The sequence below is a fragment of the Cephus cinctus genome, unplaced genomic scaffold (genome assembly GCF_000341935.2).
Source record: "Cephus cinctus unplaced genomic scaffold, Ccin1 Ccin1_scaffold2234, whole genome shotgun sequence".
NCBI classification, from domain to species: Eukaryota; Metazoa; Arthropoda; class Insecta; order Hymenoptera; family Cephidae; genus Cephus; species Cephus cinctus.
This window is the reverse complement of record NW_014334192.1, coordinates 71,120-96,932: the sequence shown is the minus strand read 5'-3', so window position 1 is coordinate 96,932 and position 25,813 is coordinate 71,120. Positions and strand designations below refer to the sequence as shown.

Below are 25,813 nucleotides of genomic sequence, written 5' to 3'. Positions count from 1 at the left end.
TCAACAAGAATACCACTGCAAAAGAATATGAATATGCATATACCGATGCATACTTATAAGAGAATAAGTTCTTTTAGAGAAAAAAAAAACCGCGAATGTTAAATGGTAAATGAGGTGTTGCGAGTATATTAACAGGAAATTCTTGAACTTAGTACGAATTGACAAGATTTGTACAGGATTATTGTAGCGAATAAGATTTTGAAAATTTCAGAAACGATTCGATCTCATTATCAATAGATGGGTAATTATTTAATGAGGGCATCTAATTATTAATAATTGTTATTAATTATAATAGACTTCGCTTATACAAATTCGCATTCAATAGGGCTAGGTGAGCTTCTTGGCTTTCTGGTAGAGCGTGTCTACTACTTTTCCCATGCTGTGTATCGTGTCCAGGGCAATCTCATAGGTCTTATCGCGAGGTGTGTCTTCGAAGACTATCAAAACGCCTTCACCCTGATCCAAAACGCCATGGAGTTTTTTATCCAGGATCATTTGCGACAGCTTCTTTTCAACTTGAGCCAAGGGCAAAGATATACAGGACGCTATGTGGCTGACCTGATAAAGAAGAGAATCCATTTGTTATTATACTGAGTTATCATTTTCATTCGACTTGCAAAGCTACAAAAAAGTTTTTCTACTCACCTGGACACGAGAGTATGGCTCGACAAGCCTACAAAGATTCTGCTCCAACATAGCATCATATAGAGAACCAAGGTGCGCTCTGACTATAACGTCTTCCTCCAATTCTACGCGGTATTTCTTAACAGCTGCCTGAAATTCAGCTAGTGAGCGCCGATGGCTAGCGTCCGCTACAGCTCGCATAGCATCCAAATCCCGACCCGCGTATTTCACAGCGAGTTTTCCAGACATTATTGATTGTACATCTTCAGGGTTACGCAACATAATTTTTGATAGTAACATATACTTCAGTGTCGTAAGAGCCTTTGGACATTCAACACTGTCATATCTGTAATTAAACATTGTTCGTCTTTAATATCACTCATCACATCCATTGATCTAATAAACATAATAAAAAAAATAAGTACCCTTCAAATGCTTCATAAAAGTATGAGTAAGCAGTCTTGAAATCCCGTTCATCAGCTGCATGTAAAATGCCAGATTGCAAGTCTAGTGCAGCCTGCATTTTGGGTGGACAATATATGGCATTGGCAGTGGTTCTCGCACTGGTGAGCGCAGCTCTGGCTTTTGCCAGATTACTCAGTGCGTGATAAGTTTTACTTTCAAGTAGCTGAACTTCAACGAGTAGCTGCTTGTCATCAAGTTTTTTCAATTCTTTGAGCAATGCTGATCCAAGCTGTAAAGCTTCGCCAAACATTCCTGTATCGAAGTACAGGGCTATTAACCGTGCTTCCAATGATTGGCGCAGAAATGTCCTGCGCTCTTCCTTGGCCCATTCTATGCATTCTTTACACAATTGAACCTGAAAATATAAAAATACCAAAGGAAAGTTATGATTTGTCTCTGTCCTATGGATTAGAAATTGGTGATGTCAATCAAGATGCAGAAGCCTATCAGCCTTGCCAAAGGTACATACCTCTATACCGATACCAGCTTCAAGATCTAGGAAGAAGTCAACAAGAGACCGGACAAGCTTTGCTGCTTTGGCCTTACTAATCAGGCTAAGAAACGGTCGCGTAGCCTTAATAAGGTCTGCCAGTTCTTTGGCCTTGCCCTCTTTCTTGTACAATTCTCCCAAATGTAAAATTCCCTGTTCTTTCACTCGAATATTATCTTCGTCATCTTCTGTGATTCCAATACTTGGATCGGACACAATTTCGTTTAATAAAGATATCCCTTCGCTACGGTTTGTCATCGAAACTGCCTGAGCACGTTCGAACAACATCGCGCCGGCCATTTCCAACCTGCACGTTCGACTTTTCTTAAATTCTGCAAGATTCACGGAGACTTCTGATAGTCTTCAGTGATTCTCGCCTGCCCTTGATAATTACTTGATGCTCGGAGTCGTTAAATATTTCGAGAAACACTAGTTTTCACTGGACCCTTTTTATAAGACTGTTTATGGGACTCAAGATTCAGCGTTTTCTGTTTTGTCACTTTCGGCTACTGCCTTCTAGATTGCGCTTAACGAATCTCCATGTCATGGTACTACGTGAATCATACACAATCATATGCGTATTTTCTAATACGAATTTATAACAGGAAACAACCATACGTCATAAATTTTGTAATTTTCTTATCAATCTGTCAAAATATCATGTTCAAATTTTAAAAGACTTGATTGTTGCTCAAGTTACTACCCAAATATTTAGATTATCAAAGAACAATCCATTTTTGCAAACCTTTTAATCTTGGAGTAAAGTGTGTTGCGATATGTTAATCATTTCTTATCTTCTGATCTTTATTGTTTTATGATCATTTTGATTAGATAATCTTTATCGTGATGAATTTTCATTGCGACTTACTTTTGTAACTTTCTAAAGATACCACTGCCTTTTCGATCGTATAAAAGTATTCTTCTCGTACCATGATCCTACGTGAATCAAATAAAATATAATATTTATCTATGGAGTACAAAAGATATCTCAGTCAATAATTATCAACCGAACAACAAATTTAGATTTCATGTTAATAAGAACTGTCAATGCGAGCGACGGTTTGCACAAAAGAAAATTAATAGAATCTTTAGAGACATCAATAATAAACAAAGGAAATGGTACAAAACAAAGACCAATTGTTTCGGAGGTTCTAGTTAATTATGTCTAATGGAACGAGCGCATCGTTATAATTTAACGATGTAAAGCTAAGTAAAATTTATAATACGAGTATGCTACAAAGTACGCTACGAGTATGCAAGGAAAACAATATCCTTCACTGTTATTACTGTTAATTAAGTAATTTATGGGCTGTCGGTGTACAGTGGTTCGAATATTTTTATGAGACGAACGCTTCCGCATTCGAATTACCATTAATGAAACTTCTTTTTGAATTTGCCAATAGACGTTCTGCATTTATAGGAGATCATATATTACTTATAAATTACTATTATAACATGGTACGTATATGATCTACATATAAAAAAGTATACACGTAAAACGGGAACTTATTTCTTACTCAAGATCTATATTTATCCCTATTCCTAAAAGGATTATTAAAGTAGGAGTGAAATCATTGAAAAAATATGTGGTGTTTTCTTACTCTCTTAACTCATATATCAACTGAGCCTTTGGTTATACACATTTTTCAAAATTCTTTTTTAAAGATCTTGAAAGTCTTGCTCTAATAAAAAAACCAAGCTCTCCTAGATATTTATTAAATTGAACATTTTTACTATGGTTTAAGAATATCTTATTCAATACGAAAATTTGTGCCAAATCTCCATGAGAAACGTGTAATTATTGAAAATGTATCTTTCGACTTTCACTAGGCTATTAAAACACGTGTTACTATGATTTCTTCCAAACCAGTTAAACTCATCTAAAGATATACTCTCAAATATTATTTCTATAAACTTTCAACAGGTGAAAGTTAATGATGATATTAATTAAAAGTCATTGGATAATGAAGAAGAAGGAAAGAAGTCACGGGTAGAGTAATGAGTACACATTTACAAAGACTGAAACTTCTGGTAATTATTTTTTACTCTGTTATCAGTGATGATAAAAATTAACGTAACATTGTAGACACGATAGCATAAATGCATACCAATAATTACACAGTAAAACAAATATTTGTATTATAACAGCTTCTGTAGGTGCGATTCTATTTAATTGGGTTTGGATTTATGTCTAACAGAAGAAGTCGCACGGCACGTATAAAAAAAAAAAGAAGCAGTTTATAATTACACATTAAATAAGTTTTCGTTGTAAACTAAGCGCTCTGTAAACCTAGTATAATCTAATGATTTGGGAATTCTGCTATAAAAATTAATCGATGACCATTGTCTGGTTATAATTTCTCGAAAACTTCACGTTAGCTACAAGTAACACATCTTTTCCAGAAATATACACTAACGGACGACTCTCATAGTTCTTAAAATTGCTTTAAACTGTTTGCAACCTATTAAAAATATTAGCTTAACGTTTAATACTTTTTCGACAAAGCAATTATATTATGTACAAACAACGAATGAGACTTTCCACGATAATTTTGTTGTCTTAACTGTCATCCTCTAAAAATTATACTACACAGTTACGTGCTAATTGTGACAAACTATAATTGCAACTTCACTTATGCTTTTCAGTCGTTTTTAAACAAATCAATTGCGCGTCGGCATTCTTGATAATTTGTCAACGATTTTTAAAAATATTTTTTATAATTTGCATTTTTTCCGGCAGCAATGGAAGCTTAATAACCACTGAGCGTCAATAGCAATTAATACTTCGCATTGTACTCTATAAACTTTGTACTCTCCAAAAATGGATAAAATTTGTTATTTTTTTTCGCTCTCTTGAAAACTAAGTTCTTTCGATAGCTTGTTATTGGGTGACCCTTACGATAATTTCAGTTTAGCAAACTCTACAAGTTTTCATGACGATACGATACAACTGTGTATAATAAACGTATACATGTAACGATTATAGAAAATCTATCATATCACATCCAGGAATGAAATCACATTTGCCAATTATTAAAACGACCATTTGGAAATTCAGTCGTTCATTTGTTCGAACATGTATACGTGCACTTCGTTCGCCACTAAAGTTTTCCATCAATGCGTACAGAACACACTGACGGGACGGTTTAATTTTTACCAAACAGAGCAGCTTTCTGTCGAAATTGAGCGCGTCTTGTTGCGCGTTCCTCTTCTTCCCGTTTCCGCTCCTCCTGTTCCATGCGGATTTCATCTTCAAACTTGCTCACTTTGCGAAGTTCTTCAATCTTGAAGAAAAAAAGTATTTTCAAAATCAACTACAGCGATAGCACGAAATTAAGTAAAACCTTATTAACTATTTAAACTTGATTCACATTAAACGAAGAATTACATATTAACTAACGTTTACCTTAGCTTCGAAGAAGTTCTTGGCCCCAGTCACACCGACTTCGTCAACGTCCACTTCCGTCAGTCGTGCAAGCTGACCCAAACCGGAATCTTGTTCAAGTTCTCCAGCACGAGCTTTGCGATAGATTAATAAAAACTGTATAAACAAAAAGACACAAGTTACACGTACAATACCTTAGTGAAACAAACGTACGTGAAGTTCATAGTCTATAATCATGTATCTTCAATCTGCCCTAACGGAAGGTGTCTAACGAAATTATGTGGAAACAGGAAGTAAAGTAATAAGACACAATTTGGTACCGTTCGTTGAGTTCATTCATGGCCAGCTGGTGCCCACTGGTTTTGAACGTTTCCGTACGTATAAATATATATACAAAACAGTATACATAAATCAATTAAATTGAAAGAGAAATCAATAGAAACAAACCTAGCGAGCAATCCCGCGAATTTAAACGCTTCACAATACTTTTCTTTTTTTGCATCCTGGCAAATATACAAACCTCACGGAAGGAAATACGACCGTCACCATCCTCATCCACTTCCTGGATCATAGCCTTGAGTCCAAGATGAGTTTGAGGCGCGCCCAGCACTTCCATCATCCTTTTAAGTTCAGCCAAATCAAGGAAGCCGTCGTGTCCCGCGTCAAATCTGTCCAAAAGTAATTTTAATGTTATTTTATCACTCTTCCAATGAGCTTATCATACATCCAATAATCTCAGACGAAGCAATATATATAATATATCGTCACCCAACAAAGATCTCCGTCGTATACAAGTTTCACCCAACTTTCATATACAGAAAATGCAGTAATGAGATATCGGGCAAATACGTCAACAAAGTCCAGAAGGAACAACGGATCGGAGAATCGGTTGAGCAGCGATCCAAAAAAGGCGGACAAAGGAACGGTAGTGGTTTCGCCGATGTGGCAACCTTATAAGGTCCTGGTACGCGATTGGCTGTGTTTGGCGACCGGTTAACCGACACTATACAGTACTAAGAGCACAAAGAAATTGATTTTCCGAATGTTCATTGTACACGGGTAACAATTAACCAAAAACCTCCCAGCGGATGTTCTGTCAAACAGTAAGCAAGACTCCTGTTATCCACCACCAAGGGCGAGCTTGATACTTTCGTCGGTAAAGTAGATCGGCTATTAATTGAAAGTTATACCCAAGGTCGGTAAACGGTACAAACTATCATTCAAAAGAATGACAAATATTTATAGAATGACAGTTGACGGTATAGACGGCGATAATGAAGCAGTAATATCTGAAGCAGTGAAAGTCATGGAAAATCCAACTGCATTGTAGCTGCTATTAAAACCGTGCGTAATCGATAATCTGCAGCCTGCAGGGGAAAGCTAATACCGCATGCAGTGCACCGCAGCGCAATGCAGTGCGATACAGTGCACTTGCACTATCCTTGAGAAATTCGCACACTTTTTCTTGGACATAACCCACGTCTACGTATACCTGTCAATTTCAACAATCACCGTACAGTGACAAATAATCTTGTTACAAACTAGCATCAAGTACAATGGACATATCGTGAACGATTAATCACCTGAACATTGCAGTTGGAATTGAATTGACTAACGAAATGGTGTAACAAAGGAGGTACAAAGTTTTTCTTTTAATTCGATAAAATAATAATGTATAAACTACAGCCCACGCATATATCTCCTGGAGACTTATCGATCAGCTGGCTACAGCGAGGAAAGGAGAATGTCGCTGAGGTCGAGGTCGGCAAAGTGCCGCGACGGGATATATCGATAACTCCAGCCAAAGGTCGAGGTCGAGGGCAAAGGAGCTTTTTCGCAAGACGAATATTCAAAGTCCCAAGTCAGACAAAACAAGATCCCACCTAAACGCTCACATACGAAAAATAGCTCGAGCCCCATCGAGTCCAGGACGCTTCTTTTTTGACCTCAACCCAGAGGTCACAGTTTCGACACGACGTATCAGTTGCACCAGATCCATCATAGACAAGTTGGAAGATGTTTACACGGTATGAGAATTTTATTGAAAGATTTTACATTCGGTCAAGGCAAACCATCCAGCCCTCCTTTCTTTCTTATCATTGAGCCGTGCTATTAATCTCACAAATATATACACAAAGTACAGTCAATGTATCACTATACTCAATACAATCCACGCATCGATGCATCCATGCAAATCGGCCTACAGAGATGCACCACAAATAAATCCCTATATGAAGTATAAACATACTATTCAGCAATGTGGGACAGCAGTCAATGTAAGTTGCATTCTCTATTAACGCCGCTGAGTAAATTATACGTCGCATATACTATTGTACAAGAAGTTGAACTAGACACCAGAAATAAATATCGTTCCAGTGAGAAGGAGACTCCCAGAAGGAATTTCATTTGAAAAACTCGTGAATATACCCAAAGCAATATGACAAAAAGGCAAGTTGCACCTAGCTGGTAAACATTTGACTGCGGGTGGGATGGCTCCTAAGGATGGCTATGGAGAGAAGTGTAATCCTTCCAGAAATAGAACAACTCCCACGAGCATCGAGGAGTCTCATGCCAAGCTTTAGGGGTCCGCCTTGTGTCCTATCAGCATCATCATTCTCTGTGACTCTTCAGTCCGGTATGATTGTCAGTTCTCTGCATGCATTCCACCCTTTATGTGTGTTGTATATATATATATATATATATATATATATATATATATATATAACTGCCGCATTCTAGTCAGCAATCCTTTAAGGGTTGCCTTATGTACTTTTATACTGATGGCTTGTACTCTTCTTCAGGGCTAGAGGAGGAGGTTACTAAGCAACGGGCAGGACTGTAAACCTGATCCAGGTGGTTCACCTGGAGTCCCAATCGTACCTTGTATATAAAACGTTCAGCAACGCCATTGAATGTCTTTTTCGACAACATATCCTGATACCACATATGTATACACTACGTATACTCTATAGCCCAAGAGGAATTGTAGGCCGTTAGGTATGGTTTATGGTGACTCTTCTTTGAGGTATCGATTCCAGTTTGTAACGTAAGCACGTGGTATTGTAAAACAAAGATAAGGCCTTGGCAAACCGAGATACTACGATAGAGACTTGGCTTTGTGATAACGATAAACACGAAATTAGACACGGTGTGAGTTTCTTTGACTGTGCGTCCCAACTGGGAGACGTAACATTTACTTGGGATTGAATATATAGAAGAGGATTACGACCTGAGAGTGTTTTACAAATTTTGACTAAGCTACAGGATGGAACCGTTTGTACTATTATATTGTTGACTTTATGAATATTGAGATGTCGCCCTATGCTGTTTCTTTAAAATTCTTTCTATGATCGCCGGAGGCTCCTTTACGACTCTTGATCCTTCCTGTAAGCAGTACAAAGAGACGATATTGGATTTCGCTTGTGGGAAAGTAGTTAACATCGCGGCCACAGAAGTAGACAGGAAGTTTCATACAAGTATAGATAAAACCGCATCCTATCGCTGGGACGTTTTGTCGCTGTGATCGGGGCTTTAAATTATGCTTGATTCTTTGTACATAATATCATATTGTGTTTCGTTGAGCAATGTTATTGATACAGATGGAAGTTGAAGGAAATTTCTAATGTATCTAGGGTACAGTGCTATGATGCAGTCAGCGTCATCTTGGACTACGTTTGGCAACTGTTCGTTTGACACGTTACGTCATGCGGGTTGAGAGTCAATGATTCTGCATACTTAACGACCCACATTTTTCACCGTTTCACATTTTCATCCGGTTTTCCATATTTCGTCATATCCACGTTTAAACAGGCTCTGCAGAAATCGATGACAGCAGGCGTCACGTTTTTTCATTTCTGAACAGGATACATGGACGGATTTCCAATGTTGCCAAATGACATTTGAGGATGCGATGACTTTTCCGCTTGAACCTCCTGAGGAATTTCTTAGCATTAAATTTATTATTCAATTAATGGACGTGCTGGAGCCAGTTATCGAGCACAAGGAAGATATTAAATAGCGACAACTTAGAGTCGCACAATATAGACACGGCTTTAGAAGTTTAAAGTGCAAGATGACGAATAAGGAGAAGAAGAAGCGAAAGAAAAAGAAGGTGGTCTCGAGCGTGTCTCGCGAGCTACGTTCTACGTTTTTTTTTAAACCCTCGGCCCCTTTATATTTTTTTCTTTTCATCCTTTTTTTTTGTGCTGCGGCTATTTTGACCAGCAGGTTTAACAATGCAGCCCGAGGTTGGTCGATCTCCAGGTACGACCAGGGTCGCAGTCTACTTTTTCTTGGTTTTCAAATTTTTCAAAAATATTAACTTCGCCTTAGATAAACCTTGACAAATTATTTTATAGAACAGTCGACGCGAACAAAGATTACAATTTTAGTGTATAATTTATATAAATCTACATTTAATGGCAAACATTCCGAAGGACGAGAAATTGTATTTTCAAGTTTTTAACAATTTTTCGCAATTTTCGCAAACTTCATTTTGTTCTGCAAAGTTCTTTATTCCATTTGTCCCGTACTACTGTAACGACTTTTCTTTTCAAATTTCCACGCCAGGTGCTTGCAGTTGTTGTCTAAGCACCTGACGTGTTTGGGAAACACGTGTTATTATCTTTCAGGGACGCAAGTGTCTCAGCTACCATAAAAGAATTTTACCATCGAGACAATTTTACGTGAATAGGAAAATTTCCACGAAAACATAACCAAACGTCACGAGCCACTAAATAAGTCTATCGTGACGTTTACGAGCAGCTATGAACGCAGTATTTCGCAAAAGGTATACCATAAACACCACAGAAAAGGCAAAAACTATGAAGTTGCTCACAGAAATAGCTAAATATTGAAACTCGCCCAAAAATGTCCACACGATACGCAATACTTTTTACATACCTAAAAATGGAAACTGCATGTTAGAAACAAGTATCGATACCTAAAATTTCCTAGTAACGTTCAACTCGACTGAAACGCCGTATACTATGTCACGCGAACTTCCCGATAAATTGTTGTCCCACACAACACGTAATCAAAGATTAACGAACTCATTTTACGTCGAAGTTGCTTACATAACCTCAAAGTTTTTCCAGAAGTAAATAATTGGCCTAGCTATCGACACGCCTTTTATTTCCTAAGTAACAAACGGCGATACATTCAACTACAAGAAACTTCACCCTACCCAAGGACCGCACACAGTTTCTTTCTTCTAACTGAAAATTTCAGCAACGGCTTACTTCCCGTATAAAAGCAAAGTCTCTATATGCAGCAGTGAAACGAAGAAAAAAAATCAAAATCACATTGAGACACGTGTGCATCTCTTCAACTATATATTGCGTGTGTAAGACTGCATAAATTAGCATTCATCCTACTGGTAGGTACACCTAACCGTTGCGACTGTAGATTCCGTTCACGTATCGCGTTCCGTCAACAAGGTTAGACCAAGGATAAGACTCATTGTTGGTGAAGAAATTCTAGAGAGAAGGAATACCAATTGCTACATACCCCAAAACTAGAATCATTGCGATATCCTTACTTTGTTGTATCATATATTTGATTTCATTGATATCAACACAACTGGTATGGATTTCATTGGCTGAATATTTTATACGTAATACGCGTTCAGTTTACTTTGTGTTACAACCGTGAAAACGGTATCGGCTGTGCACGTCATTACTTCTAGTTATCGCACAACACATAAGCAAGTTTCTAGTCTATAAATAATTGATTGCTGTGCCCTTTTATCATTCGGCACGATCGAACGAGTTTTCATGTCAGACGTTAACGTTGAATATTTTTCAATTGGAGGGAAAGATATGTTATCGAACAGCAGCGACTCTGACGGTGAGACATGTAACGAACTCTAAACTAACAGACTTTCGTTTTAAGTACCTGTGTTATGACGCATTCGTTGAATTCTATTTAATCTAGACAATCGTTTCACTTTTCTTGCCCTGAATTTTGAAGTTTTCATAAACACTAACCTGTTGAACGTTTGTTCGTACTGCTTGATCTCTCGTCTTGACAGTTCGTGAAATTCCGTGTAGACGTTCACGAATTTGTATTCCTTCTTAACTTCTTTCCCTTCGTCAAGCTCTTCGTTAATCCTCTGTCTTCTGTTTAAGAGATTGCTGAGTTCCGCGTCTGCCGGCATCTTTACAATGAAAAGAATATTGTTTTTATGAAAAAGCTTGTAGATACGTCGGCCGCTGCGTCAATACGAGAGAAATTACGTATTAGAAGTAACGCCATCAAGAACGATCGTTAATAAATTTTCGAAAAACATGTGTGTTATTGTCATTAAGGATTTTACGTCTAACAGGTACCGTTTATCAATATCGACAAAACTATAAACAAAGACACAAATTTTCTGATTATCTAATTTATATTTCTATTTGATAGATGCTTTCGATGCGAATGTCTGAACGATGTATATTTTTACCTTTATGGTAGATCAATAGCAGACAAGGTCTTGACGGAAAAGAAACAGTCTTATTTATATCTGGTAGAGGAAAAATGTACTGCGCGAACGACGTAGAACCTCACGTTGTGAACGTCGCGCACGGACTGACGAAGCAGACTGGCTGCGGAGGTAAGAAGGTGCTCGCACTGTGATGCACATGCGCCACGAATCGATCGAGCAGCAAAATCACTCGAAATTGAGCATCTAGGTTTCTTCGAGTTAACACGCGATTACTAGTAATTGTCCTGATAACGATATTAGGTAGTTCATTATCTGTATATTTATATGAAGCACCAGAGATACAAAATTAAACATTTGTGTATATTCTATCATTATTTCCTACATAAGAATTTGCACAATAAACAAGAAGAAATTACGTACATATACATATATTTCAGAGCTATGAAACGAAATTTTGTATGTTAATTAATATAATGTGGATTCAAATAGATGAATAGCTCATAAGACGATGATCAACGATGATATGCGAATTATCAGGTATTTACTTGACACATGTATGACCATAGATATATGCATATGATGTGACTAAAGCAAACTCCTAGAAAATAGGTTTGACACTATTGAACGTCACTTCTGGTTATAGTGTCCGATTCTTTATAAATATTGTTGTGACTGAATGGAGTGTGACGTAGATAATTGACTTACGTCAAAATAGTCTTAAAAATTGAAGTATTTACTACGTATGTAGTATACGCCTATGGATTGCACGCTGCTGTCGACTTTATTCACCTTCGATGGAATCCTTGAAGAAAATGTTTCAACGTAGAGCGAATGTATTTGCGACGAGTTCGCGACATACAAAATTCATTTGTAACGTGAACTCGACTTCCGGCGGGTGAATTCTGCAGAGGATGAAAATCAATAGGATGAGTCATTTAGAGTGGTGTTATCAATTACGATAGGGACAGAGGGACCGGCTCATTCGAAACCCCTTCTTTCTATGACACATTATAGTATGCAAATTGTATTTTATCCTGGACACGCAAACGTGACTCACTATGTCGTTATCCATGTAGAAGCTGAATCATATCCGATGCTGATTTGTCAAAGTTGAGTGTGTCGATAAAAACACTTTTAGCAATTCAGCTTAACTTATTAATGAAAAGGTCGAAAATCTCTGTATGAGTTCGCACGAGTCGAGCATATTGCTTTAGTCCTGCGACCTATCGGCTACTGATCGTACTAAAACAGTGCAGAAAAAGAAGAAGACTTACTTGTTGAGTATTATCGACGATGAATAAATATTGCTGTTACGTTTTGTTGGTAAGGAAGGAATTACGTGTAATTATTATCGACGGAACAATGTGATTGATAATTTAACACGTAGCGAAGGCAAAATTAATTTACACATTATTTCGTGACAGCTGAGAATTAACTTCGATCTTTAATTTGTCATGGGCATACTTCGCACACTTTACAATTTGTCGAAATGATCGTTAATGACAACTGTCAAACGTAACTCTTGTACAAATATGTTAAGCAAAAACGCCAAGGTCGGATATATCGGTACGAGTAGATGTACATATTTGTCTATCTTATTTCTCTATAGTCAATAATTCGTCGTTGTGGTCAAATAGAGTGGGACGAAAATTGGTTAGTTCAGTCGGAGTTGATAAACGTTGTGTTCCTGAAATCGAATATTCATACATAGCAAATGGATAACCGTCCTAATAATTCGTGCAGTACTCCAATTACAGGTAATATAGTGAAAGATTACAGTCTACCATTATCGCGAATCGATTCGAATTCCTCCGATAATAAATCGAATTCACAAATATTAATATTGAATCGTAAAAGGAAACGTTGTAGAGTGAATAATAATGTGCGATACAAATCTGTAAGATTTCACGATAGTGACACCGATACCGAGGACAACTGGGTGACCGACTGGGAGGAATCACTCGACTCACACTCGAAAAATGCAGATACATCCCATGACAAAAAAACATCCGAAAGCACCGACGATTCCATAAAATTAAAAGACTCACCCAAAACCATTTTGAAAAAACCAACAATTATTAGAAATTCAAGGTATTCCTCCACAGAGGAAACTTCGAAGGTCCATGGAATTTCGACGAAGGTTAAAAAGTATACGAGTCCTGAGCTCATCCGCGATGCTGTGCACGTGGAGAACCTTTTTCTGGAAAAGTTTGATCAACCCCTGGCGGGTACGTCGAATCACCACTCCCAAAAGTACACACCCAGAATTGATGTTCCGATCCATTCGAAGGAAGAGGGTGAAAGGTGTAAGGGGGATGAAATCTTGCCAGTTGATAAAGTACCCCTGCAATTACCCAGTGCATTACACTATTCCAGTAGCGATGATGAGTTTCCTCCTTTATCAGGTAATTTCAATGTTTCGTTTGATTTTACTTATATAATTATGTACAAGTTATACGACTATCGATTTTCTGTCACACAGAGTTTATGAAACGCGGAGATTGGAAAACGTACGAAAAACGACCAGCGATCAGGAACAAGAGGAAGGAAATACCTTCGAAAAACAAAACTATTATCCAAACCGAAATAACTAACTGGATTTATCCAAAACATTGGTTAAGCACAGCCAATAGGTTATGGAATAAATTTAAAAAGTTTTATAGTTCTACATCATCGGATGATTCTTCTGTGACCGGAAATGGATCCTGGACACATAAAAATTCCTTTAACGATATTTCAGCCGATACCAGCGAATGTTTGAATACTTCTAGTCAAAATGAGAATTATTGTAAGTACTTGATCAAATATGATGACCGTTACATATGCAAAAATGATATCATGAATCTTTATCTTTCAGCCGTACCACATAGACAGAAGAAGCGTGTAAAAAGATTTGGGAGCAAAAGAAAATCAGTGAATGAAAATATTGACCCCGCTGTAAATAGAAAAATTGTTTATGAACCAACAAAGCCACAAGAAGATAATATGAAAAACAATGAAATTTTCATAATTAAACATATATCGGATAGGAGTAATAAAATGAGAATGTCTGCCACGAAGAAAATATTAAAACGGAATTACAAGAGAGCAATACCAATTACGGATGACGACGATAGCTGTTTGGAATTTGAAATTAAGAAACCTGAAATAAAGATCCGGAAGGCAAATCTAAAAATAGAGAATGATAATGATAAATACTTAAGAGATTCAAAGGTATCAGATGGAGAACATCCGATAAATCATCTGCCAGAAGAAACTAAAATCTTGAAATGGCAATGTGTCGAAGTGGAAGAAGATGGTCCATGGAGATACGATGGCAAGGATATCAAAGTTCGTATGGAACTGCAACCCCTAGAAAATATTTCAGTGGAAAGTCAGGGTGATGTAGAAAAAAAGGTACAACCAGTAGTCAGTGTGTCAAGTGACAATAAAAAGCCAAGAATCACATCCGTCGAAAAAATAAGCACGAAATTCATTCTTGTTTCTGGACAGAGTAGACGTCTAATTGGTTCAAAAAATAATAAGTGTGAATGAAAATTACTAGATAAAGTACTAGGGTTTTATTTGAGAAAAATTGTCAATTTATTGTATTATTTTCAATTGTATTTATATTGTATTTATTATTTAATATTTGTATAGATCGCATTTAATAAGTTTTCTATTTTTTCTGCATATGAAGCTGCGACGTGCATTATTAGGGCGTCTTGATTTTCAGAGTTTCATGAATGAAACTCCCGTTTCGTATCAACAGGCGTCCTTTACTACGCAGCTGCCGGATCGATCTGAGCTTTTCGCCCACGCGATTCCCACTCTGATTCGAAAACCCTCAAATATCCCTACCCCAGTACTTATTCCCACCATTGCGAACCTATCTCCGTAACAGTGGCGTAACAAGTATTACGAAATGGGAGTCAGATTTCGAGTGGCATTATTATAAATTAAATTAATCATTGATTAGGATGAAGTGAACCGAGTATAAAAAGATTGTTGCAAGTTAATCGATTGTGATTTGAAATTTATATGATTCATCATTATATAGTTATCAAAAAGTATTGCTTTAACTGAAGTTGGTTCCACCGTATAAAACAAACTTCCTTAGTACAATATTTCTGAATAGGCTTGTGACTATGTAAAAAATGAGATATTGAGTAATTTTGTATAAATAAATATTTTCATAGCTTATAAAAAAAATCTGCAGTAATAATTTTGCTACCTTGAAGATTTTGGATACTGCTTCTTACAGCCCTGGGGAGATTTTACCCTAAGTTTCATCCCTACCACAGTGCGCATCTCCAGGCCACGCGACTACAACGATTCGCTGTTTCAAGAATCAAGCACTGACGTCAATGGGACCCAACCCTCGCAGTACATACACACTACAGTTCCAAATGGTTTCTGCAATGTTCAGTAAAACTATATATAGAAAGTAAATTATTCATAACACTCAAAAATTTCACTACGCTATCGATAGATGTCATTGAAAAACTCTAAGCTTGAATCTCTTAAGCACTTTCGCTTGGTACCAATTGCCATTGATATTAACCAGTTGGCAAACTGGAAAAAAGGAAGCACTAATCGGTAAAGGATTTTCACTCCTTTGAACGTGAAGGTAATGAGAAATATGATATTAGATACCTGGATACTTTATGACGGGTGATATCAGCGATGTGAAGAATTATGTATTTTCATTAGATGAACTTTATTTTTTCTTCAAGCTGGACAAATTTTAACACGTAAACATTTTTTTAGAGACGACAGTCTGGGAGCTCCTTTTTGACTTTTCGAATCACATGCATTCTCGGGAATATAAAAGATTTAGGCTACAAACAATTTTAGTGTTTAGAACAAATCATATTTAACGTATCAACTCTCAAAATTATGAACACAGTATGAACAGGTATGGGCTGATTAATTTACGACACTTAATTCATTCATTTTTATAACATCGCGAATAGGAATTAGTGACGATGAATCATACAGCTCAAAGTATTTGTCTCGCGTTTTTATCAACTATACATTACTTTATATCGTACAGAATTATCCACTACCCATCGTCGTATCACGAAGGCTTTGAAAAGCAGGTATAGTAAGAGAGAATTTATTACGGGTAAAAAAGATGTTCGACTCACCCGGAAATTAAGCCGATTAATTCTTCCTTTTTACCAGAAACAACAAACTTCCGCCTTTTATGGTTTTTGACTTGGCGCTGAAGCAGTGGCGCGCGTTATAACAATTTTATGAATTTATGTAAACGATGCAATTTGATGCCAGAAAATATATTATGTACAAGAGTAACATTCTTTGCCAAAATTTGGTCCACATGAAATATACATATATATAAGCTTGCGAAACGACTTAAAGTCTTAAAACTTTTCTTTTACACCAGTATACCTGTATTAGCGCATCTAGGGACGATTGGCACTACGCCACTGTCGTCCTGAGCGGGTAATCAAGGGTAGGGGGTTTCAAGTGTTTTAGGTTAGGCTGGGCTGGCAGCGGTTACGTGGGTGCAGAAATGCGTGGGCATATCGTAAAGTGTGTGGGCTGGATAAAGGTCAAGACACAAGGCACCAGCGTTACGTTCAAGACATAATCCAAGAAAGGAAAGATGAATCACGTTTGTTCCGGATGAAGCTTCTAAAAATGTCCTGCAATAATACGTATTATTGGTTAGTAGCCTTAGTAGTTGCATCTTGTCAATTTCATACCTATTACGCACTATGATTCTTAACCTCTTCTGTCCCTCGATCTGTATATAGAAATAGACGAGTGAAAAGGTTGTCTCGTTTTACTTCTTTCATATCTTTCATCAGTATCTATTTTACTGAATTCGATTCTCATTTTATTAGATTAAATATTTTACGAATCTCTTCAAGGCAGACTCGACTCTATTTTTATCCAGTCGGATTCTACTGTATCAAAGCGATTTTTGAACAAGGAATGGTAGATGATCATTATAGGAGAGAAAAATATAAAGATCAAAGAGATTCTCGCCGAGATTTGGAATTATCAGTTTATCGGCCTACTTCAATGCAGGGAATGAAGCTTCTGTCGCCGAATCGTACGTATTCAGAATGCTGTGTTCTATCTACATATATATACGTATTCTATATCAATGGCGGGGAATGATAGGGGTAGAAATTTTACAGAGTGGGGTTGGTTGATCGACCAAGAGCCCTTCTCCGTAGACGGTGCTTCCACCCCTGCGTAGCTCCTTTCTGGCTGACGTTACAGAGCCCTGCCAGCCACTTCTCCCTGGACCGTCGAATCCGAAAGGTGTCCCTTGTGATCGATCTCCAAATTAAGAAGAGAGAAACCTAACAGCATCTTAGGAACTTGGGCTTAGACCTTTTTCCTGCGCGAAGGTAATAGAGCTCCTGTTGCCTTTTTTAATTCCATTTTTTTACCAGCGCTATTCCTGGTTTTATATATATCGTTACTACTGCAGCGGTTGCATTCATAAATTTGCCCGCGTGACTCCCATTCATTGAATGGAAGTAATCTTTCGAGTTCATATCTTTCAAGACAGATTATTCGTAATTATTGACATTGATTTATTAATTAACGATTTTGAAAAACCGAGCGATTTAATTATTTACGTATATCGAAGATATATGTATTTTGCGACTGAGAATATTTACAAAATGTGTAACGTAAGATTTTTCTCAATTTTTGAATTTTAGTATAAGGATTGACAAAAATAAATGATTAATTTATTGCTTGAGTTTCTACGGCGTGTAATTAATTTCATGGTTCACTGCACGCTGATCCAATCTGTCAGGTATTGAATGAATTCATTAAAGGTCTGCAAATTATGCCAAGGGATTCACGTTAAATTTGATTAAACATTATTTTCTGAATAATCATTACTTTTTTAGAGCCCACACTGAAGCAAGGAACGTTATTATAATTGAAAGTTACATAAATTAAGCGTTCAAATTTATTAGATTTTTAATGTTTATGAGACATGGTCTTAATTTTGCTTTTACTCATTTCTATCAAATATGTTCTTATTTTTCATCATCGTTGTTGCAGATGTTATCCCACTGGCTGTGCTTAGTGACATTGGTAACGCTAGCCGTAATGGGCGAAGCGTTATCCACAACTCTAATGGAAGATTTGAAGAAAGCTGATCAACTTATGAGGCCAAAAAGTAATGAAATTTCCAAACCCACAAAATTATCTTCCTACTTTGATCTCATTCCACTTCATTTGACTTAGTTTGCCATAAAAAGCTACACCTGTATCAAGGGTAGAATAAAATTTTTTATACGTCCCAGAAAAAAGCAGCCACGAAAGAATTAAAATCTATACCATCCTCCAACAAAGAAAATTGATACTCTATACCTCATGTAATAATTTTAGCAAAACGTGCTCAGGAAATATTGATGTTCGGCAATCAACAAAATCGACAGGCCGAAAACACAGCCAACAATCACTTGTACCCATCAAACACTGAAAAACGTAAGTTGCACACAACTTCAATAAAAAATACAAATTGATACAGACCCGATATTGATTTTGAAGAGATGTTTGAGATACTTTTGTCATTGTCCAGGGACTCTAGGTACTTCCGGATTAGAAGACATCAAAGCAGCTTTTGCACAGAGCGACAATTTTGAACGACCAAACCCGATAAGCAGTACTGCTTTTGATCGTAAAGTTTTATCGCCTTATGACAAGAATTACGAGTAAGCACTGACTCAACAATGAAATTCGAACAATGACATCAGATACAATATCAATTTTCAATATGATACATTTTTTTGCAGATACAGTAAAATCCTTGCTAATCAGATCACCGATGGACCCAAGAACTGGGATGTTCCAAGCTATCAACGTTACTATGATCTTGGTATGGATGGCCGACGTAAGAGGTCAGACAATTCCATGACATCGATATACACGACAACTCCGTCCCCAGTGCCATCTTCTTCGCCAGCTTCTTCCTCGTCGTCTTCACCAATAAGTTACATTCCGCAGCCTGTAGTTCAAGCTAAGCGCAGGTTAGTAATATCACAGATCACGTCTTGTACCCGTACAGATTGTGTACTGATAGGCAATCCGTACTGTCATGTTGCTATACTAAACCTAAAGGAAGATATGCAGAAAAAAGAAACAAATTTCCTTACTAATTTGAGCTCGTTGACAAACCAAGAGCGTCAATGAAAATTACATGGATGTTTAAGGTCCTCCGTTCTAATTAATCATTTGGTCCATTTCAACGCAAGGGACTGAAAGAAACGAAGGCCTTCTAATCACGAGATCCTCATTAGTCTTTCTCCAAGTAATCAGCGAGAAAATCGTGACCTGTAATCAACGAACATTTCGTCGAATTTCCGCCACCTGTAGAACGCTCGTGTTTTGCCAAGCCTGCTGGTTAGGCCTCTCCCATTCCCAGACAGTTGCCAAGCAACACGATCGATCAGCCTCAAGGGAGTCTCATCATTGCCGAGCCATTTTAGGGTCACCGACACTAGTAATCATTGCGCATTAACTACTGACTTCTCATCCCTTATGAATTGACAGTTACAGTCAATTCAATACAGACAATTTTATATTTACTTTTGTGACTCCCAACTATTGCGTAAAGAAAGACTGCCTTTTTTTATTTATTTAAAGAGCGTTCAATACAAGAGTTCTTTTTCTATTTATATCAACTTCATCGATTGACCAATAGGTGACATTGATGTGGTTAAGGATGTCCTCTTATGTTTTATCAGACACGAATTAGTTTTCTGAAGTAGATACTTCACGATATAGTGTTTTGGGATAACAGTGAATTTTCATTGATTAAATTTATTTTTTTTATATTGATTAATCATCCTTCAGACAGGGTGTAAAAGATTGGGGGAATGGGAGACGTTATTTACTGCTTTATACTTATGGCTGGAATTAACTGAATGAGTCAACTGTATCTCAAGTTGTAATGGAATGGATTCGATATATCCTAGGTAAAAGCTGAATGGAGCCGACCAGGACGTTCTGAATTGGGTCATGCTATGACGTCAGAGACCCCGGCTGTTATCGAACGAATTGGCTACCTAACCCACCCCAAACTTAAACATCTCTAGTTATTTCTGGACAATAATTTGCTAACGTTACGTCACGTGCGGGCTTATTTGATGATTTATAATGATATTTTGAATTAAATTATTTAATTAACATTTATATCAAGAGGTCATCGAACCTTAGTTCAATAGCGAAGCGCATGGCTGTTCCTGAATTGAACCAACATTGATTTTTTAAAGATCAACTATGTACCTATAAATAGTGTCATTGAATTTGACAGAATACTGGTCACATGAAATGGAATACATCTTGTTAGATTTTCATTACAAATGTTCATTTTTAAATTGGAGCATTTAGTTAGAAGATTTTTATTTATTTCTTTACAGTCTACCAATGTATCAGGATGCCAGATACAAACGCGATCTGGTTTTGGATCCTCAAGAAGTCTTGACTATTCTTTCATTTTGGGAAAACGAGCGACGCAAACGGTAAGCATAATTTAATAATAGAAAATAACACTGTACACAGATTAAAACTTGGTCAGTAATACATTAGCGATATACATAGTAATCGTACAAGATAGTATATATATTTAAAACGGATCATTAGAAGTTAACTGAATTGTCATTATTACTTAAAATTTATTGAAATATTGACAGACAGTGTTTTCCTTCTACAGTAACTGGCCAGGATACGAAGCTGATGATGAATACACCAACGACGACGACAGCAACATGATCGATGTGGATGATGAAGATCCCAGAACTGGTATTTTGAAACGATCAATATAGTTAAATTTTCCTGTAAACATATGCAGAAAGTCTAACCCGCATAAATACTATTCGAAGCTGGCTCTTGGTTGGAAGAACCTGTATATCCTCCTCATCACTTCACGGTCGGCACGGACTCCTTGGCGCCACTGGATATTGGAATTCCACGGACTCGTCCCAGCGATTATTACGATCAATATGGAAATCAATTTGGACAACAATATACGCAGTACGGATCGATTTATCCTCAACGTAATTATTATCCTCCTGAGAAGAGATACATGATGACACAAAAGCGTTCCCAGGTTGGTATAATCCTTCGTTAAAGTTAAACAAAACATACATAAATAAATCATTGTATTCTCTCTGTTTTACCTTTTACAGGGCTACGAGAATTATGGCGGCCGCAATTACGTAAACCTTGCCCAACTTCTTGGCTCCCAACCGCGAAGCTATCCTAGTTATGAACATCGTCTCGTTTACTAAATTGATCTCCTGCTTATGAACCACGATTTGAAAATTGGGACTTATTCGGGTCGAGTCCAACCTTCAGAATTAGTTGGAGAATGTCAGAGATTACGTTAATGGAATTTCAAACTGAAAATTATTTAGTAAATCATTTCATGATGCCATTTCACGTTTTCTACAGTGAATATTAATGCGCGTTTGTTATACTGCACGGCGATACTGTTTCATTAATAGTTTATGCTTATTCAGATTTTGGTAATATTTTTCAAATTTCATTTCATTTACTATTTTACACTGAAGGAAGAGGCTCGACTATCTGCCGAGGAAATAAATGAAATTTAATGGCAGTCTAACAGTCAAAATAACAAATCTCACTGTCATTGTCCGAGCACATATAATTCAACGTATATCTTGATCATCTTAAATAAGATACAATGATAATTATCATATGATTAGTAGCGTACTTGACCCATTGGCATATCAACGTGATATTATTGATTTAATTAAATGTTTGTTATCCAATTGTAGAACTGAATGCAACCATCTTTGTAATACAAAAGATAACAGAACATTGATTAAACTCATTCTACTTTTATAGGTAATTACACGATAATTAATTCCAAGTTGGATAATTTTGCATTAAAAGGGACTTAATCAGCTCGACCGAATCAACTGAACTTAGCCAGTCCATGGATCCAAACTCAATTTCAGCTGGTATGGTCCAGCTGATTAACACTCAATTATTTTTACATAGATGATTTGCATAAGGATTATATAACGATAAGTCTGGTGGGTTAATGATGTTAATTCTAAACAGTAAAATCGGTTGACGATACGAGTAATATCGTTTAATAATATATATGAAAATGAGAGACTTCTATCTCAAAGAATGAACAGACTGGAATTTCATGAAAAATATTTTAATTGACCATGCATTAAGTGACATTTCCTAAAAATCAAAATTCGTTCGATACTTTAGATATATAACGAAGATATTACTCGTGTCCCAATGTATTACTCTTGGCACTTCTAAAGAAAAAGAAAAAAGAAAAAAAAAGAAACGACTAATCAATTTTGTGTATAAAAGACGTCCGTCTGCCTGTACTTTAACGTATTATAAGCACGCGGACTGAATTAATTATAAATATCAAATATTGTATCGTGTATTCATCGAGGAATACGAGATGGCTAATATAATGTATCGGGCGAAACGTCACTAATTTAAATTACGCAGAAACAATTGTTTTAGACGCCTGTGAATTTTTTTCTTTTATACTAAAAGGAAAAAACTAACCTAACAGAAGAATGTACGATTAACGATTAGCCAGTATTTTTTAAACATACACGTCTACAATTATTAGATCTATGGCACTGTTCTCATGGGCACGTGCGATAGATAGAGAGCATTCGTTAAACGTTCACGAGATAAGCCTAATCGAACAGTATTATTCTCTTAAGCGACAAAACAAAAGATCAATATCCGAAAATTGTTCAATTAACAACAAACGTGAGGATATTAATGCCTATACTGTTAGAGGACAATTTTCAATTCTTAGTTGAAATAAAAAGAGATGCTATATATATATATATATATATATTATTTATCTTTGATTAACACTTAGCGAATACTCTCTATTGTATTTGATTATGGTATATTATAGATATAAATAAATGAAATAGGATGTTTTGCATTTGTATGTTTGTTTCAAGCCAAACAATTCTCAAAGACAATACTGTCGATGTGTCACAGAACTATAGATGGAAGTAAGACGAATGAATTTCAGTCTCTGATATATTATATTTTCGTCATCGCGTCCTCCGAGTGATATCCTCTAATGCATAATATATATACATATATGTGTGTGCGGCATAACATGTCAAATTGACCATCCACATGACCCTTTTCTAATTCTTAATCTTACATCTCCTTAAGAATACGAATTTTATTCCATTAATTGGCGTTATTCGCTATGACCTATACGCTTTATTTTGAAATTAAGTTAGTTACCCCTGATTTTTAGTTTGAAGAGAGAAGAGGCAAGTACAAGAGGCATTTTGAATTTTGAAATGTACAGCAAACCGTAATATGCAGAAGGAATGCTTAAAGGATTATTATTCTTTTCAACAGATTGACAAATAATAGGATAATTAAATAACTTTAATAGATGTCAGACCGTTTGACGTGAGATACATCACACATAAATACAAAGTCGTTGACTAATTAATGCACTTAAATATTTTAAACCTTTATATTAAGATTATATTTATCGACGAGTCGTTAAACTAATGGTGCTTCGTTTTTTATTATACAAAATGTACTGTATAAAGATTGTGGTCATTGAGACTTTCATTAAATAGGATTTTCCATTAAAGATGAAAGCACCTGTAGCCATTGAATTGTTTGATAATAATTTTTGTCACGGTGCAGCCAATAGAGATCAGGACGTCTAATAAATGAGAAGTACTATGGATTAGTTAACACCTTATGTATATTATAGATAAAATCCAAAGTAAAAGAGCATACGCGAATACACATAAATATATGTAGAGACAGAGAATATATCGCTTATGATTCATGGATAATGATTTAATCGAAACTCTCGTTTAATCGATGTAAGATTGTAATGAGCAGGGAAAATAATAAATAATTATATTCTGTGCATGCACTCTACGACACTATACCACCGTTCCGCATCTGTGCAATCAAATGAAAAAAAAACTTTTCATTATCCAAACATTTATTTTTTTTATCATGGATGTGTGTGCATTAGATATGCTTTTGGTATAAGATGCACTAGATGAAAATGGAGGTACTTATGGAAAAAGTGAAGAGATTTGGAAGAGATGGTATGGGAGATGAAAAAGTGATGAATTTTCGTTGAGAGCAAGTAAGAACCACTTTTGGTGGCGATTCTAAAAATGTTTTTTTTTAAATAGCTTCATTGCAGTTTGAATTGTATCGACCTATTTTGTGAACCATTTTATTTTTAGCTTATTAAATTGTTTTGAAATTTTAAACTGCATACACAATAATACTGTCATGGAAAGTTCACAGGTTATCAAAAAAGTGGCGCCATATACTCTGCTCGGGAGGTGCTGCCTCCTTAAGCGGCGGATGCTCGAACTAAAATGCGATTTTGACATTTTCCACAACATAACATAACCCAGAACTAAAACTGTCATTTTATATGAAGTTTATGTATGTACAGACTACATATTTACGTGATGCATAGGACAGAGTGAAAAATTATATACAATTTTGTAGTTTTGTATAATTCGATCATTATGAAGCAACAAGGATTAGATTCTAAAGCCGATCCAACTGGTGAGGGCGTGCAGTCTCTCTTTGAATATTTACATGCAGAAATGGTTACATACGTTCTAAGTAAAGCAGATAATGATAAAGTAAGTATTTCATATGATTTAGTGTAGTGTATCAATTTTATGTATATAGTGATCCAATTATACTCTTCTGTATGATGGAATATAATTGTCTCAAGCTAACCATCTTAAGATATTTTGATACATTTTTTGATATAAAATACATTAGTTAATAATTGAAATGTATTCACTCTAAGGAAGAAGAACTTTCTCGCTTGGAATGGATGGGATATAGCGTTGGATATCGCATTATAGAACGCTTATCGAGGGAATGGTCGAGGTTTAAAGATGAGCTGGATATAATAAAATTTATTTGCACCGATTTTTGGTCAACACTTTACCACAAGCAAATTGATAACTTGAGGACAAATCATCATGGTATATATATGCTTCAGGATAACGAATTCCGTTTATTAGCCAATATTGGTTCAAAGGGGAGTAAACAATATCTGCGTGAAAGTCCACGATTACTTGCATTCTCATGTGGTCTTCTTAGAGGTAGCCTTGCTAATCTTGGAGCAGTCAGTACTGTTACTGCAGAAATATCAGCCCTACCAAGTTGTATATTTCATATTAAAGTGCAAAGAATGTAGCTGTTCTTATCATAGAAAAAGTATATTAACTAAAGCATTGTAATATTAAAATTCATTTATTGAATGGAATATCTGTCATGCAGTGTACGTTAAAAAAAAATAATTAACAGAATTGATTATATCCAAAAACAGTGCAAATTTCATTTCTTTCCAAATTCCTAGAATTATACTTTATTCTCACTGTTCCAAAGATAAAAA

At 36.2% G+C, this 25,813-nt stretch overlaps 5 protein-coding genes and 1 long non-coding RNA gene across 6 annotated transcripts; 3 read left to right on the top strand and 3 right to left on the bottom strand.

Annotated features, from left to right (window-relative positions):
• Nucleotides 1-98: 98 nt before the first annotated feature.
• LOC107274097 (26S proteasome non-ATPase regulatory subunit 11) lies at nt 99-2,607 on the bottom strand. The gene is made up of 5 exons (XM_015752864.2): nt 2,325-2,607; nt 1,559-2,226; nt 1,050-1,444; nt 646-970; nt 99-558 (listed from the first exon to the last, which is right to left on the bottom strand). Exons 2-5 carry the CDS (start codon nt 1,877-1,879, stop codon nt 328-330), a joined length of 1,272 nt encoding a protein of 423 aa, XP_015608350.1. The 5' UTR covers nt 1,880-2,226; nt 2,325-2,607; the 3' UTR covers nt 99-327.
• Nucleotides 2,608-3,592: 985 nt separating this feature from the next.
• On the bottom strand, nt 3,593-11,569 carry LOC107274099 (EF-hand domain-containing protein D2 homolog). The gene is made up of 5 exons (XM_015752870.2): nt 11,410-11,569; nt 10,952-11,121; nt 5,485-5,632; nt 4,986-5,120; nt 3,593-4,863 (listed from the first exon to the last, which is right to left on the bottom strand). Exons 2-5 carry the CDS (start codon nt 11,119-11,121, stop codon nt 4,726-4,728), a joined length of 591 nt encoding a protein of 196 aa, XP_015608356.1. The 5' UTR covers nt 11,410-11,569; the 3' UTR covers nt 3,593-4,725.
• Nucleotides 11,570-12,818: 1,249 nt separating this feature from the next.
• On the top strand, nt 12,819-15,573 carry LOC107274079. Its single transcript, XM_015752830.2, has 3 exons — nt 12,819-13,796; nt 13,874-14,179; nt 14,249-15,573. The coding sequence occupies exons 1-3, from the start codon at nt 13,106-13,108 to the stop codon at nt 14,923-14,925; spliced, it is 1,674 nt and encodes a 557-aa protein (XP_015608316.1). The 5' UTR covers nt 12,819-13,105; the 3' UTR covers nt 14,926-15,573.
• Nucleotides 15,574-15,608: 35 nt separating this feature from the next.
• Nucleotides 15,609-16,766, bottom strand: LOC112495320. The gene is made up of 3 exons (XR_003061721.1): nt 16,521-16,766; nt 16,027-16,211; nt 15,609-15,786 (listed from the first exon to the last, which is right to left on the bottom strand). It is a non-coding gene; the product is annotated as an uncharacterized LOC112495320 (long non-coding RNA).
• A 158-nt stretch (nt 16,767-16,924) lies between these two features.
• Nucleotides 16,925-24,217, top strand: LOC107274103 (prohormone-2). The gene is made up of 11 exons (XM_015752878.2): nt 16,925-17,060; nt 17,272-17,452; nt 17,541-17,756; nt 18,427-18,544; nt 18,757-18,855; nt 18,950-19,082; nt 19,164-19,397; nt 20,790-20,891; nt 21,083-21,171; nt 21,252-21,478; nt 21,558-24,217. The coding sequence occupies exons 4-11, from the start codon at nt 18,427-18,429 to the stop codon at nt 21,657-21,659; spliced, it is 1,104 nt and encodes a 367-aa protein (XP_015608364.1). The 5' UTR covers nt 16,925-17,060; nt 17,272-17,452; nt 17,541-17,756; the 3' UTR covers nt 21,660-24,217.
• Nucleotides 24,218-24,763: 546 nt separating this feature from the next.
• On the top strand, nt 24,764-25,736 carry LOC107274104 (trafficking protein particle complex subunit 6B). The gene is made up of 2 exons (XM_015752881.2): nt 24,764-25,046; nt 25,220-25,736. Exons 1-2 carry the CDS (start codon nt 24,927-24,929, stop codon nt 25,613-25,615), a joined length of 516 nt encoding a protein of 171 aa, XP_015608367.1. The 5' UTR covers nt 24,764-24,926; the 3' UTR covers nt 25,616-25,736.
• Nucleotides 25,737-25,813: the final 77 nt, after the last annotated feature.